General features: G+C 35.4%; 1 protein-coding gene across 1 annotated transcript in view; it reads left to right on the forward strand.

Annotated features, from left to right (window-relative positions):
* The window catches only part of LOC139690538 (urea transporter 1-like), a 40,295-nt gene that overhangs the window by 10,349 nt on the left and 16,044 nt on the right, over nucleotides 1-13,902 (forward strand). The window contains exons 2-5 of the mRNA XM_071588002.1: nucleotides 5,894-6,025; nucleotides 7,286-7,405; nucleotides 10,402-10,559; nucleotides 12,174-12,531. Coding sequence (XP_071444103.1) covers nucleotides 5,894-6,025; nucleotides 7,286-7,405; nucleotides 10,402-10,559; nucleotides 12,174-12,531 — 768 coding nt within the window. The remainder of the gene's footprint in view (nucleotides 1-5,893; nucleotides 6,026-7,285; nucleotides 7,406-10,401; nucleotides 10,560-12,173; nucleotides 12,532-13,902) is intronic.

Here is a 13,902-nt window from a genome sequence, read left to right on the forward strand (position 1 = left end):
TAGAGTAATTTTATGAAATATTGACAAAAATGTTACATATGATACAAATACATATGCGAATAACTCCGACGTAAGAGGAGTCATCAGGATAATAATTTAATCTAAAATGTAGGATTATTGTGAAAGGGTTAAGTGATCGAAAAGTATCTAAAACGGTTTTTCTGTGAACTTACACTTTTTACATATTCAGGAAGGAAAATACGAATTTTAAATGGGATATCGTGGAAAGATTTATTTGACGTGGCAATCCGATTACGTAAAACAATAAATATCAAAATTACGCGGTCCCTGTTACATGAGCTGTGGAAATAAACTTATTGCTGAGGTACTGAGGTGCACGAGTCTATAGTAGTTCTTATATTAACGTGCACACTTGTGGCCCTTCTTTTATCAATTAAAAACAATTTTGATCTGTCACAATAGAGTGTTACGGACTCGCTGAGTGAATTGTTGAAGGCAAAACGGAGTCCAGAATTTTGCAGTCTTTCCAGTTTAAAAAATATCTGCTTATTTATTCCACGAATGGTGTGTGAATTCCACGAAATAATGGTCGAAGCATTGAATAATGAGGATGTTCACGTCGCAAAATAGATGGTATCAACCTTCTAAATAAAGCTGATACAAGGCCAAGTGAAGTTTGTTGCAGATTTAGTGGGCCATTCCAGATCAAAGTTTAATTAATTGTCACTCCCAAGGTAATTACCACTAGAGAATAGACAAATTTCCAAGCCTTAGGCCATAATTGTAGGTAAGTTATTCAATTCGAGATCATGAATATTTTGGGGAATGCCTATAAAAATTGATTTGGTCTGTTTTGCATTAGCAGCGGAAAGAAAGTTGACTTACAGACGACCATGGATTGGGAATTAATTCGATGAAATTAGGCTGCAGCGGAAAATCCTGGCTTCCCAGTGAATGTAATCAACCCATTAAAAAATGCTTTGCGATGTCACGGATTCCTGGAAGCCTCAGTTTTATTACTTCACCCAGGAGGCCTGGGGTAGATTCCAGTGAGTGGAAGGAAATTTCAGCGGCATTCCGGTCCTCAACTCACTCCGTGCCATCCGAAATAAGATTATTTTTTTATTACCGTTTAAGTCACTCCTTCCGGCTTAGCGTCGGACGCTGGACCCGTTTAGTGAGATTTGTTTACTCTTAAATAGTGTTGAAAGTGGGGCAGATGCGTCCTAAGTTTTGGCGAAATCTATGGGGTCAGCGAGAACGAGATTGTTTTCAATAATTTCTTACTTTAGTTTCCTTCCAGTCGTAAGTTGAACCTTTTGTTAACCGATAGGTTTGGCATAGCCTGTAAGGTAACTCAAATTTGATATTTAAGCATAAGATCGCGGGTTCACGATACGCTAGATTAAGGATTCAACTCGAACAGATTCGTTTTCTTACGAACGATAACGGGGAAATGAATATATCAGTAAGGTGGTTTTATGCTCTGACCACCATTGGTAATTTGGTCTGCGCCAATAATATCGCATCTTTGTTATTTCTTAAATAAGCAAAGAAAGCGGAATTATTCTCGTTCACACATGACTGAAAAGTCTATTGATCGCAGGAAGAAGTGTGATGTCATCGACGTCATCTCATTTCCCTCTCGTCAGGACAATGATAATTTTCGCCCTTCAGCGAATCCCATTCACTTCGGCGTTGCACAATATATAATCTGACTCATACGCCCGAAACCAAGTTTACTGGCGGAGGCGGCTGACCGTTCGTGTTTGTTAGGAGGTTTCTTTTGATGAGTCCGGATGTCGTGGACATCCAGACTAGGGCCGTTGTAGCGGAATATTACTTAGTAGTAGATATAAGGGAGGCGACCGATAGCTGAGATATTTTGCGTATAGCGGAATAGATTTATTTAGTGGTCGTGATCCTCCATCGCGTGTCGATGGACTGCTTGTCACTTGAAATCAATGGATAGGAATTCATTGAAAGATATTACCGGGGTAATGAACGTTTATGTTTAAATTTGTGTGAAGGTGTGCATTCAAAAGCTTGATCAATTTTTAAACGCTATTAAAAATCAATTATGATACAATTTTTTGTGACACTTGATAATAAGGTCACTTTGCTTCGTATTTCCCACAATATCAACAATAGACGGAGTGATTTTGTTAGTTGTGATTAGATTAACTTGAAATTCAATAGATTATTACCAAATTTCACATTCATCCGATTGTATGAATGTGAAAGAATTAAGATACTTACTGATTACGATTTTTTTATTCGATAGGGTTAGATTTCATTTAGTTCCAATGAAGTTACTAATTCGGTGACATATTGGCTGTTGGAAATCGACGGTTGGCACCCTTCTATCGCTGAATTAGTCACAACCCAGATTCAGCATTGTGCGATTATTTCGATTTAAATCATACGATAAGGGTTAATGAAACAAATAGGAGGAGGGGAGGCGAGTTCGAGACATTTGTCCATTCTTTTCTTCGAATTGCTCCTCGATAGTAATGCCTCTCAAATGTGCGAAGTATTACGATTATTTGGGGAAAAATCTTTTTAGGGTATTTCGTGAGGTAGTGTAACAAATAGCATCTGATAGCTTGGATAGTTGAAAAAAATTATGATGAATTTTTATCTAATAATTTAGTTTTTATCCAATAATATCTTGTATACCCAATGATGAAGAAACATTTGCAACAAAGACCTAGTTAATGACAGGTACCTTCTATGAAGACAGAAAGAAAATATTAAAAAAAAACGTTGGCCCAGAATAAAAAAATGAGACAAATGAGTGCGCTAAGCGTGGCGATGAAAAGGAAATGGTTGTTGGAAGAAATTAAAGTACAGGAAAAGTGAATGGTGGAGATTGAGACACGTACAGTGATACAGGGTATAATGTCGAGGAAGGAAAGAAGAAATAAGAGGAAAGAAAAAATAGGATTTGATCTTTTTTTAAATTAGTTCGTTTGGATAAAATTAAGGTCTCGCATATTTCATTTTCGATTTTTAATAGACTACACCTGCAAGGAGTATGCTTTAAGCTTTATTTTGATGCATCATGGCAGATTGTCGATGAGTTAGTTTTCCCTGTAGAGTCTTATTTACAGGGTCTGTCACAAAAATATGTGGAACAAGAAATTGTCTTCCTCGATTCAAATGGCGTTATTCACAGAGAGTTTGTGCCTTAGGGACAGGCGTTAAACAGTAAGTTTTACGTGGAAGTTCACGAATGGCTGTGGAAAAGAGTGCAGCGCATCAGGAAGAAGTTCTTCGGCATCTAAATGCTGCACCACGACAACGCGCCGTCCCACACAGCCTTCCTCGTGACCGAGGTGGCAACAATGCCCTAGCCTCAATGTTGGACTGGCGGGCTTTTTCATTCTCAAGAATAAAATGGAGATTGAAACGCAACCGTTTTGGAATGCTGGATAACGTCAAAGAGGCCGTGGCGAGGTGCCTGAATGAGGTTCCCGTCGACGCCATCCATGAAGCATACCGCAACTGGTAGAAGCGCTGGCATCTGGGTGTCGATGCAAAAGGCTGTTATTTTTAAGATTTTCAGTAATTTGTACGTTGATCTACAATAAAAATTTGGCCCGGATTGGCGCTGCCTATTTTTGGGACAGACTTTGTATGTAATGGCGGCTATGTGGACCAAGTGACAATCTTCACATAGCTTGGTAGGTAGATAAGTACATACACTTGGAAAATCCAGCAAAAACATCGGCTGCGATACAGGAGGCTATTCATTAAGAAAGATAAGACAGTATGGAGTTTTCAACTGCAACTAATATCTTTGCAGTCCCAAGGAGTTTTTTTTTAAATGTGGGAAGGTATTCATGCTATAGAAAGCTTACGGAGTCTTTGGGAGACAATCAATTCGAAAAAACGCAAATAAACTTAAACACCCCTGTTGCCTGGGAAAACAGCACTGTCAGAAATATTAAAGATTTCATAGGGATCCACCCACATGCTGGTAACAGAATAATTGGGCATGAGATTCGAATATCTCTCATACGTATTGAAAATAACGGGGCAAATATGACTATGGCAAAAGGAAGATGCATTAAACTTGGTATGAGATAAAATTAAAGTAGTTGAAGACGGGGCCGATGACTCTCGGTGTAAATTTTATATTTTCTGGAAGTAAAAATTACTCTGGCTACGTTGTACTCGTACTTTTGCGCGGTGGGTTCCTTAAACTCGCGATTTTCGCGAAAATTAAAGTATCTTCCTCATACTCCCTATATTCCCAACCAAGCCTCCTCGGACTTTTTCCTGTTCCTCAATGTGAAGAATCACCTTCATGAAAAGTGTTTTTCTACATCAGTGGGTGAACGGAACGTGTTTCAAATTGCAGCGGCTGCCGCTGATGCAGGGCTGGAATCACGTCAATGAAGCTTGATATATAAAATGACAAATTTTTACGACACATTTTTTGAATAAAAATTCTATGATTACTGTTTGCTGAAGGTCCCATTTGTATTTGATGAGACTGGCTTAGCCAAATATTATTAAATCATGATAACTGGTGAAAGCAATTGAGTGGACTGGAGAAAGGTAATAGGCACGATGGTTCCCATTTCTCCTTTTCCATTAAACAGCAGCAAAATGAATGATTTTGGGAGGTGTTAGTCCAGAGAGTAGAGCATTGGTCTACTGAATGGAGGACCCTGGTTCGATTCCCGAGCACGTCTATGGGTAACTTTAGCCTCATTCAAGCTGTGTGATTTTTCGGGCATCAGATCTTCCTACAGAGCCACAGGCAGGGCAAACTGGCTTCCCTACCCTGAAGCATGAATTTCACATGCCATCGGCCTTAATACTATTTGAGCTACCCTCTGCCCTCATATATCAAACTTACCTTTGGGCTGATAACTGTGGTTCGTTATATAATATGAATGGCTGATATTAGCATATAGTGATGAAAACTTATTTTCTATCATTCTAAGATGAACTACATGGGTGAAGAAAAATAAATGATAAATAGCACTGCCATATTTTTTAATCTCATTATTTTTATTATCTCTCATCGTGGGTCAAAGGCATAGAGCAAAGCTTTATGATTTATGGAATTATAGGGTAATATCATACTGGCAATTTTTTAGCAGTACCTATTAATATATCACTTAACCTAAACTGGCAACGTAACCCACTAAACATGGCATCTGTTAGCATATGTCATCCTTCCAGCTATGTATGACTAACTGCAGTTCAGGATCAGGCTTATTAGTCTTTGGGATAAAGAGCTATGCAGGTGTATGTGGTACTGACCTTAATAATTAGCTCTTTAAGCATGCCAAATTCTCTTCATTTTATCTGATTGAATCAATAAAAAGGTTATGATTATAGTGTGGTGTTATGGTCCATTGCATGATCCTATTATTAGGAAACGAGGAAAAAGAAATGCATATAATAAGAGTGATATAAGGAGGAGTGGATATTTACGCAGTAATATCAAGCAAGCAATTTGAAAGTTGGTAATTATTGATGAGTCCGCTTACACTCCCAGTGACAAACATGGTTCCTCAAGTTTCTAATGTCTGGAAAAATTTTCTGTTTTGATTACTAGTTGTTTCTGTTCAAGTGAATTCCAGAACTACTCAAAGGATTACTCAGGACCTTGAGTTCTCCATTTGCTTTACTCTCCCATTTAGACTTCTTATATCACTTCAACACATGCACACACAAACAATAATCATTGATCTCATGTGTACTACATAGAGGTCTCTACATAACTAAGTAACTTATTGTAAAGTTTACCATTTTATTTCTTGTTGGATTGATTATGATCTTAAAACTATGTATAGTTTATATTATTATATTGTATTTTTTCAGTTTGATTTTAATTAATTTTGTAGTGATTTAGTTAGGCACATATATAAATGTGTATTAATACCAACTTCCTTTCTTTCATTCTTTGTAGGAAGCTTCTGCTAAACATTGGGCATCATATTCTGGTGACTGTCCGTGTATCAACAGAATTCTTGCATCTAGAAGTTCAAGACTATGGACTGTTTTCAAATTCCTCAATGCCTTGTTTAGAGCTTTTGGACAGGTGAGCATAGATTTTTGGATTTAGAGTAGTAAAGAAACACCTTATAGTTTTATGGGCTCTTAATTATTTTATTTGGGTGTTGTTAGTAATGGTACTTTGAAATACTGTATGAAACAATATTTGGGCCTCACCAACAAAATAAATTGTCATAATTCATTCTGTTTTCTTAATTTATAATCTGTAGAGTGATCCTAGAGTGAAAATGTTTTAAGATATTTCATATGTATGCAGTATGTTTCAGAATTTGATTAATCTTTTTGTGAAGAAATCATATTACTTGCCATCATAGTGGAGTTGGAAGTAGAAATCTCTTCGCATAAATGCGAGGTAGAACTTTAGAATCCCTAAATTAAGAGGAACCCAAAGTACTTACTTTTTAATTGTCTAGTAATACTGATAATCGATGGTTTCAGATGATGCATAAGCAATGAAACTAGTAGTACCCAAATAAAGAACAGTGGAAAATACATTGTGTTCTTCATTCTATGAATACTGATACTGTTTTTATATTAAGTGTATTGTTATGTTTTGTGGTAAGTAGTTTCATAAATGTTTGGACTGATACAGATTTGCTTTTTATTTGCTTTCTGGGCTGTTTATTTTCTTTTTAGTTCCCAAAAGGGGCATCTCAGCCTGAGTTTTCATTATTGATTTAGGCCAATGTCACTGGTGTATTATGTATTATTTAGTTTTCTTCATGGATTTAAGACTATCTGTTATAAAATAGTAACCCAAAAGATTCTTCTTAAATGTTTCTGCGCACTAGAAATTGGAAGAGTTGTACTATAGAGAATATATTAAAGATTGATTTTTAAGGTAGGTTTTAACACTGTGTAAACATAAACTCTCTGATATATTATCTTCACCTGATTGCATTTAAATGATCAACAATGTGACATTGGTTATAGAGCCCAATTCCTTTCATTTAAATTTTAACTGTCCCTAATTGAAATAAACCCTATGCCATGCAAGCAAGTCTGTTACAAATAGAACTTAAAAATAAGATTCAAATTTGGTGTTTTGAATCATGCCTTTCAGCTGCATAATTAAAAGTCCCAGCTATGGAAAACCTATTTCTTTAAATATTTTCAGATTACTTAGAAAGCGTTGAGTCTCATGCAAGCAAACTGCTTGATACCTTGAAAAATTATAATTATCCATTTTAACATGCAACCATCATTCCTGAAAACTTAGTTTAATCCAGCACAAAGATGTAATTGAGATATGAAATTGCTCATATTATCTGTAAATTTTTCCTAGGTTATCTTTTGCAACAATCCAATCAGTGGTATATTTGTCCTGATAGCAGTTCTTGTTGCTGAACCTTATGCAGCTCTAGGAGGCATTCTCAGCGCAACAACTGCAATCATCACAGCTCTGGTAAGAGAAAAACTTAGGTACATTGAACCACTTGATGTACATTTCATTACTTACTTCGGGTGTAATTCTCAGTACCAAGATCAGGACTATTATCATAAGGAAAAATTGCACTCTAATAGCCTAAGTAATTGTATAATATTATTATTCACCCTTCCTTAGTTGCTAGCTTTGAATGAAATCTCAACCCACAAGTTTATTCAAATTTTGACACATTCAGAAATTTGGTCTAGAGATATAAATATTATTGCTTTCCTTCTTGATCTACATCTCAATGATAGTGGATTAAATATATAGGTATTATTATGAATGAGCTTTATGACAGAGCTGAGACTCTTGTGAATTTGGGAAAAGTTTTTCTGCCCGTAAGTTAAACTTCTCATATTGGCATAGGCTTCATCTTGGAAATTACTATAGGTATAATTTGACTAATTACCATGGAGTGAATTTTGTTTTAAATACATATTTTATAGTGTTTAAAAATGGTCCTATGAATTTAGAAAAAACTTCAACGATAAGGATATTTTGGTGGACTATCTGCTCACTCCACCACCAAATTCATGATTCACTGCTTGGTAAACAACCCATTGGCTGTTCTCTGAGAAAAGGGTGGAATATATAAAAAAAATTATTTTAATCTTTTCATCAGATAAGTTCAATTCTTAGAGTAAAAATCTCTAAAAAAATAAAATATCAATGTAATGCTAGCGTACTCCATCATTTTACTGATTTTTAAATGTTCATTTTGTCTAAATTATTTTCCAGTGTTTGGCACATTAGAATTGAACTGAACAATCATAAGATAATGATAAAATTGTTATTCTAATGCAAATTTTATTTGAATTACTAAGGTCATCTTTAAAAGGAACAAGTGTTATTAATGTTTGACCATGCTGGTGGTGACTGTGTATGTATTAAGAATTAATGTAAAAATTCATCCTTGTATACACTTGAATGAACACAAAACTCTGGTCTATACCCTTATCCATTAATTGAACAAGGCTTATAGAATTATGGGATGAATTAGTTTGAAAAATGTCTTTCATGATAAATATTTTTGAGGGTGAGTACAAAGCACAAAATATACAATTGATGTCCTTAATATACACCACACATCCAATTTATGAATGCATATGTAATGGATAAACATGGCATATCTATCTACAGACATCCATGGATATATAATGGATATCATTAGACATCCATCGGTAAAACAGTGTTGAAATACAATTTGTTATGCTCTGGTTTAATTACAGTCCCACTTCAATGGTGTTCTTTTAAATGGGAATGTCTATCACCCCAGTCCTACATCAGGTGTGGGACTGGGGTGATAGTGAGCCCTTCCTCAGGGAACTGTAGGGGCTTCAAACTTTTGCTGAAGGTAGTTCTGATGGCCTCTCTTTTTAATTCCTCCTTCTTCCTGTACTTTATAGTTGTACAGCCCCAGCCTTGTAGCAATCACACCAGGAATCCAGGAATTCTCAGTGGTTTCGAAGTTCCTGTAAAAAAGAGAATCTCCCAATGGAAAAAAAAATATTTTTGTACTTTAGCATGCTCGTTTATAGTTTCAGAATTGACTGAAGTGCAGGGCTTATTTGGAACTCAGAATGCAGAAATTGTTTTCTGGGATTGGGCTTCTTGGATTAAATTCAAACCATTTTGTGAAATTTTTGAAATTTACTCTCTTTAGCTCTGTATGGTATGTTTTGGATAGGGAAATGTTTTGATTCTGATCAAAGCTCTTTGCCTCTTTGTTCATTCAATTAATTAGTAGTTTAGACCAGGGAAATCCAGATGCATTAATGAAAACAAAGGATGTTAGGCATTTCTTAGAGTCCCTAAAACCAGCTGGTACTCTCTTGTCTGCAGTAACATACTTTTCCTTTGAATACAGCCCGCTAAATAATATCATATCATCTGTATCATAAACGTTATTTGAAACATGTGATTGTAAACTTGAAACTTAAGTTTAATTAGCTCAATGTGAGGCACTATACAAAATTACCTATGAATCCCAACAGAGCTTCAATTCATATTTTGAAAATGCCATGGAATTTTTAGAAATTACTTCTACCACATAGCTAAATATTCACTGGCAACCATTGGTCATATTTCCTCATGGAACAATTTTTCTTGATCAATGATTACTATTACTACCTATATGGTATGGAGAAAACTCTCATATCTTCACTGTCTTATCTACTCCAACAACACTAAATCAACTATTTTTCACAAATATAAAGTTATCCTGCTAGTGAATCATTTTCAGCATACCTAAATTTTGAGTAAGTCTTACTTTTTTTCAGATATTAGATCATTGACATCCCATTATAAGGCTTTAATTAGATTTGTTGCTGAATATCATTTTTCGAATTGTATAAGAAACTGTTTTTTTGCCTTATGCTGTGCAAATTATTTTTCTTTTTTGCATGCAATATCTTAGAGACTTTTTGGGCATATCAGAATATTGAAGGGCACACCTTTTATTATACTTCTAATGCAAACAGAGAAAAAACTAGAGCAAAGATGCAGGAATTACTGGAAGTCACAATTTCAAAACAAACATTTTCTGTGCAATGTAACTAGTGGTAAATGAATATACTGCCTCCATACTAAGTTTAATGATGATCAAATTTACTATGAAACTTTCATGTTTTGGGTCATTCTGGATTTGGGAACTCTGGTTGTAGGATCTCATTCCTATATTTTTGATTTTGAGGTTATGTTGTGTGTAGCAGGCTGTAATAAAAGTCAATAACGCTGGTCATTGTGCATTTCAATATAACATTAAATGAATCAGGTTTGCATTATCATATAATGAAAAAAATGTAATATAAGCTATTATAAAATAAGTATTAAGGAGGGCATTGCTTTTTTCACATTAAGCATCACTATTCTAATCATAAAATTGTACTCGTACAATTTTGTTTCATTCAAATATTATTATGATTCTTCTGTGAAATTTTGATGAATTGCCTTCCTTCTGTGTCATTTAATAGCTTTTGGAGCAGCCAAAAGAAGAAGTAGCTTCTGGGAGAACAGCATGCAACTCTGCTCTCTTAGGATTTGTTACAGTGGCTTTGGCACAAGCTCCAGGTTTTGCCATTTACTTAGAGGCAAAGCTCTGGGTGTCCATTATTTTTGCATCTGTGTTTTGGTAAGTCTATTTGTGTCTGAATTTGATGTTAGTAATATTTTATTTGTTGCAGATATATTCTGAAATCAAGTACCCTAGGCTAGTTATTATTGTCTCAGTTGTTGTATTTGTTTTATTTCCAAACTGTTTTTACTTTGCCGTGACCAAATTCTATCTCATATTTGAGTCACTTTGAATTGGGAATTGTTTTAAAGAGAGTAATGGAGCATTCTTTGAAATATTCATTATTAAATGGTTTAAAATTCTCACAAAAGATTTAGAAGAACTTAATGCGAGTGGTGATCCTTGTCAGTGTTCTTCCTCTGTGAGGGGGAGGGCATTTATCCATGAGCAGAGCAAGTAAAAGTAAATACAAGTGAGTTCTTGTGATGGACTCGGTTGTTGAATATATTTTCTGGAAAACAACTGAAACTTGTTTTTGGTTTGTTAGTTTTAATGCTTGGAGATTCTTGCACAACAAGATTATATGCTTGTGTTCCTCAAGGTGGGCCACCAATGTGTTCGCAAAGTTCCTTGCAAATGACTTAATGTTTTAGTGTATGCGGTTAGCTGTTCAGGAATTAGTTGTTCTGCGAACCACTCCGCCTGCTTCTAGATACCTTCATTGAGATTTTTTGTGAAATGAAGTTTCAAAATACCCTTATGGAGAACCACTGAAAGGTAGTGTAATTTTTGCCAGGCATGGTGTTGTCTCATTAGCAACATGTACTAAGAGTGTTTTTGTGTGCTTGAATTGCTTTTGACCAATCTGAATTGATTCCTAATTTGAGATTCACATTCCTGCAAATTACAAAGTGGGGATTGGCGAACGTTTATTGTATTGCTATAATTATTATAAACAAAGAAGTCATGATTCATGTCAAATACTTTTGTGACTGGAGTTCTCCTTTCTAGTTTTCACTGTGATAAGGCTGTGGTAGAATGGTACCTTACAATAAATCCTCTTGCCCATGCAATAATTTTTATCGATTAATTAGAATTACTGGTGTTGCTGTATATATTATTTAGTGTCGTCTAAATTCAGATGGAAAGAATGTATCAATGCTAATGAGCAATATTGTTTTTTTACACTTACAAGAAGCCTAATAAAGTTACAGATTCAATCAAGTTCTTCATGAGACCTTCAGTAATCAATGCAGGTTGAATTAGCAGTTTTCAGGACAATCAGCTATGATCAAATATGTGAGAAAAGATTAGTGTGAACACCATTCATATGGAAATGAAATGATATAACACAAAAGATTGATAGCTATCAGTTACCTCATATTAAAGCTACTACTACTCCTCACCTGAAATAATGACATTCTAAATACAGTGTCTTGTGTATTGATCTTTCATCTTTTTTCCGAAACTTGTTAAACTTTATTAAAACATAATATAATAAATAGGAAATGAATATCAAATGCAGTACTTAGTTGCTCTTGTCTCTCGATGAAGTCTCTGGAAAAAAGATTTTCCGGAGACAAATAACTTTAATTACTCAGCTGGATGTGTATCAGTTCCTATAGGTTAGGGCAAGTTATGAAGTAAGACTTCTATGTACATATATCAAGAATACTTTATGGATTACTTATCTTTGTCCTTTGTTAATTAATATATGTTCTTCTTCCTCAGTGTATATGTTACCATAGCACTCTCCAGCCTTCTGTACTCCCTGCCACGTCTTCGTCTTCCATGCCTCCAGGCACCATTTGTCATCACACAGACACTCCTTCTCTTCTGTCTCCTCCATTCTGCTTACCCAGATGTCCATCACCCTCATATTGTGGAACCTGAGGAGCCAGGAGAGTTGGTAAACTTGACCACTACCATCCCTGAAAGTGTGACTCTCTCTGAAAATTTCTCATCTCTATCCGATATGTTTGAGCAGTTGAATGAGCTTCAAGGAAATGACACAGGAGAGCTGAATCCTGCAATCGAAGGCATTGGCTATGAAGGACATCACATAGCAGGAGGACTCAACTGGGGAGAGGTGAGTAAAAGTGCAATAGTTTGGTTAGAGATGAACCCTAAGCTTATATTTTGCTTAAATACTTACAAGTTGGCTTACATGCATTAGTGTTTCTGGCATCCATATAATAGTGAGATTTCAAACTGGAAAACTTATATCAGCGACTAATGACTTCACTTTAAAAAATTCCCACAGCAAAAGGGAAAAAATCAACTCACAAGGAAGAAAGTTTTTCCTTAATTATTAATTTAATTATTCAATCATAAATTACTATGGAATGCTCATTATATGATGCCACTTGTCCATTGGTTTTTTTCTCTGTTGGTCCTAGAAAGAGATGTTTCTTCTCCCATCCACTCCAATTCTCTTCTAATCCACCTTAATGCTGGCAGCTCATGACTATTAATCCAAATCTACCAGAAAAGCTTTTACTGAAGCAGCCAAATAATATACGCAAATTATAAGGGTACATTTATTCTATGATGAATCATCTAAATTATTACTCTGTAAATATGAACTAAGTAAGACTCTGTTTATGCTGCTTAGCCAACTCTTAAGTAAACTTTAACTTCCCCCAGCATGATTGAAAAAAATAGTATTGATGCCTCGTTTGGCTATAAAAATTAGGTGGAAAACATTGATCTGAATGTTTTGGAGTAGAAAAATTGGTCTCGTGAATGCATGTCACAATATATGAGTGTTAGACACTTAGAACAATGCATACCAGAATGTTCTAAGTGTCTACCACTGTCTGCAAAACCTGCTTGAGTCATCTCATTCATACCACACCGACAGCCTTTAAACTTGATATTCAGTCCAGAAAACAGAAAAAGGTTCAACAAAGTTGAATCGAAAACATATGGTGAGAGGAAGATAGGAGTAATTTGGTTTCTGGTCAAAAGATTCCTGGTGAAGAAGGAAATGCGAGATGGTGCATTGTGGCAATATATTAGTTGATTCCTTTGGTGCCATGACAGTCTTCACACCTGCAATGATGCCTTTTCATTCAGCTGCTGAAAGATGCCACGGTAATACAGTGGAACCTCTGTTAACGAGCACTTGGCAAGTAATTTGTATAATGAGAAAAAATATTGTGTCCTGAAGTGACTCGCTTAATGAGTGATTGTTTGCATAAAAAGTGATGGGTAGAAGGGAAATCTGGAAATGGTTGTGCATCTGCTACTTCATAGGCACACACTTCCATTCTCAAACAGTTATGTAATCATTGCCTTGGTCTCTGTTGCACTTTTCATGAGATTGCGTGAAAATTTAATGTACACTTACTCTTCTTTTCTTTGATCTATCTAGTAATAACCACATATCACACATGAAACTGTAAATAAAAGAATGAAAGGTTAAAATATGTGTATTGCACCTACATGAAATTTTGTA

Source organism: Hetaerina americana, unplaced genomic scaffold (assembly GCF_022747635.1).
Source record: "Hetaerina americana unplaced genomic scaffold, ioHetAmer1.1.p SCAF_3, whole genome shotgun sequence".
In the NCBI taxonomy this organism is placed as follows: domain Eukaryota; kingdom Metazoa; phylum Arthropoda; class Insecta; order Odonata; family Calopterygidae; genus Hetaerina; species Hetaerina americana.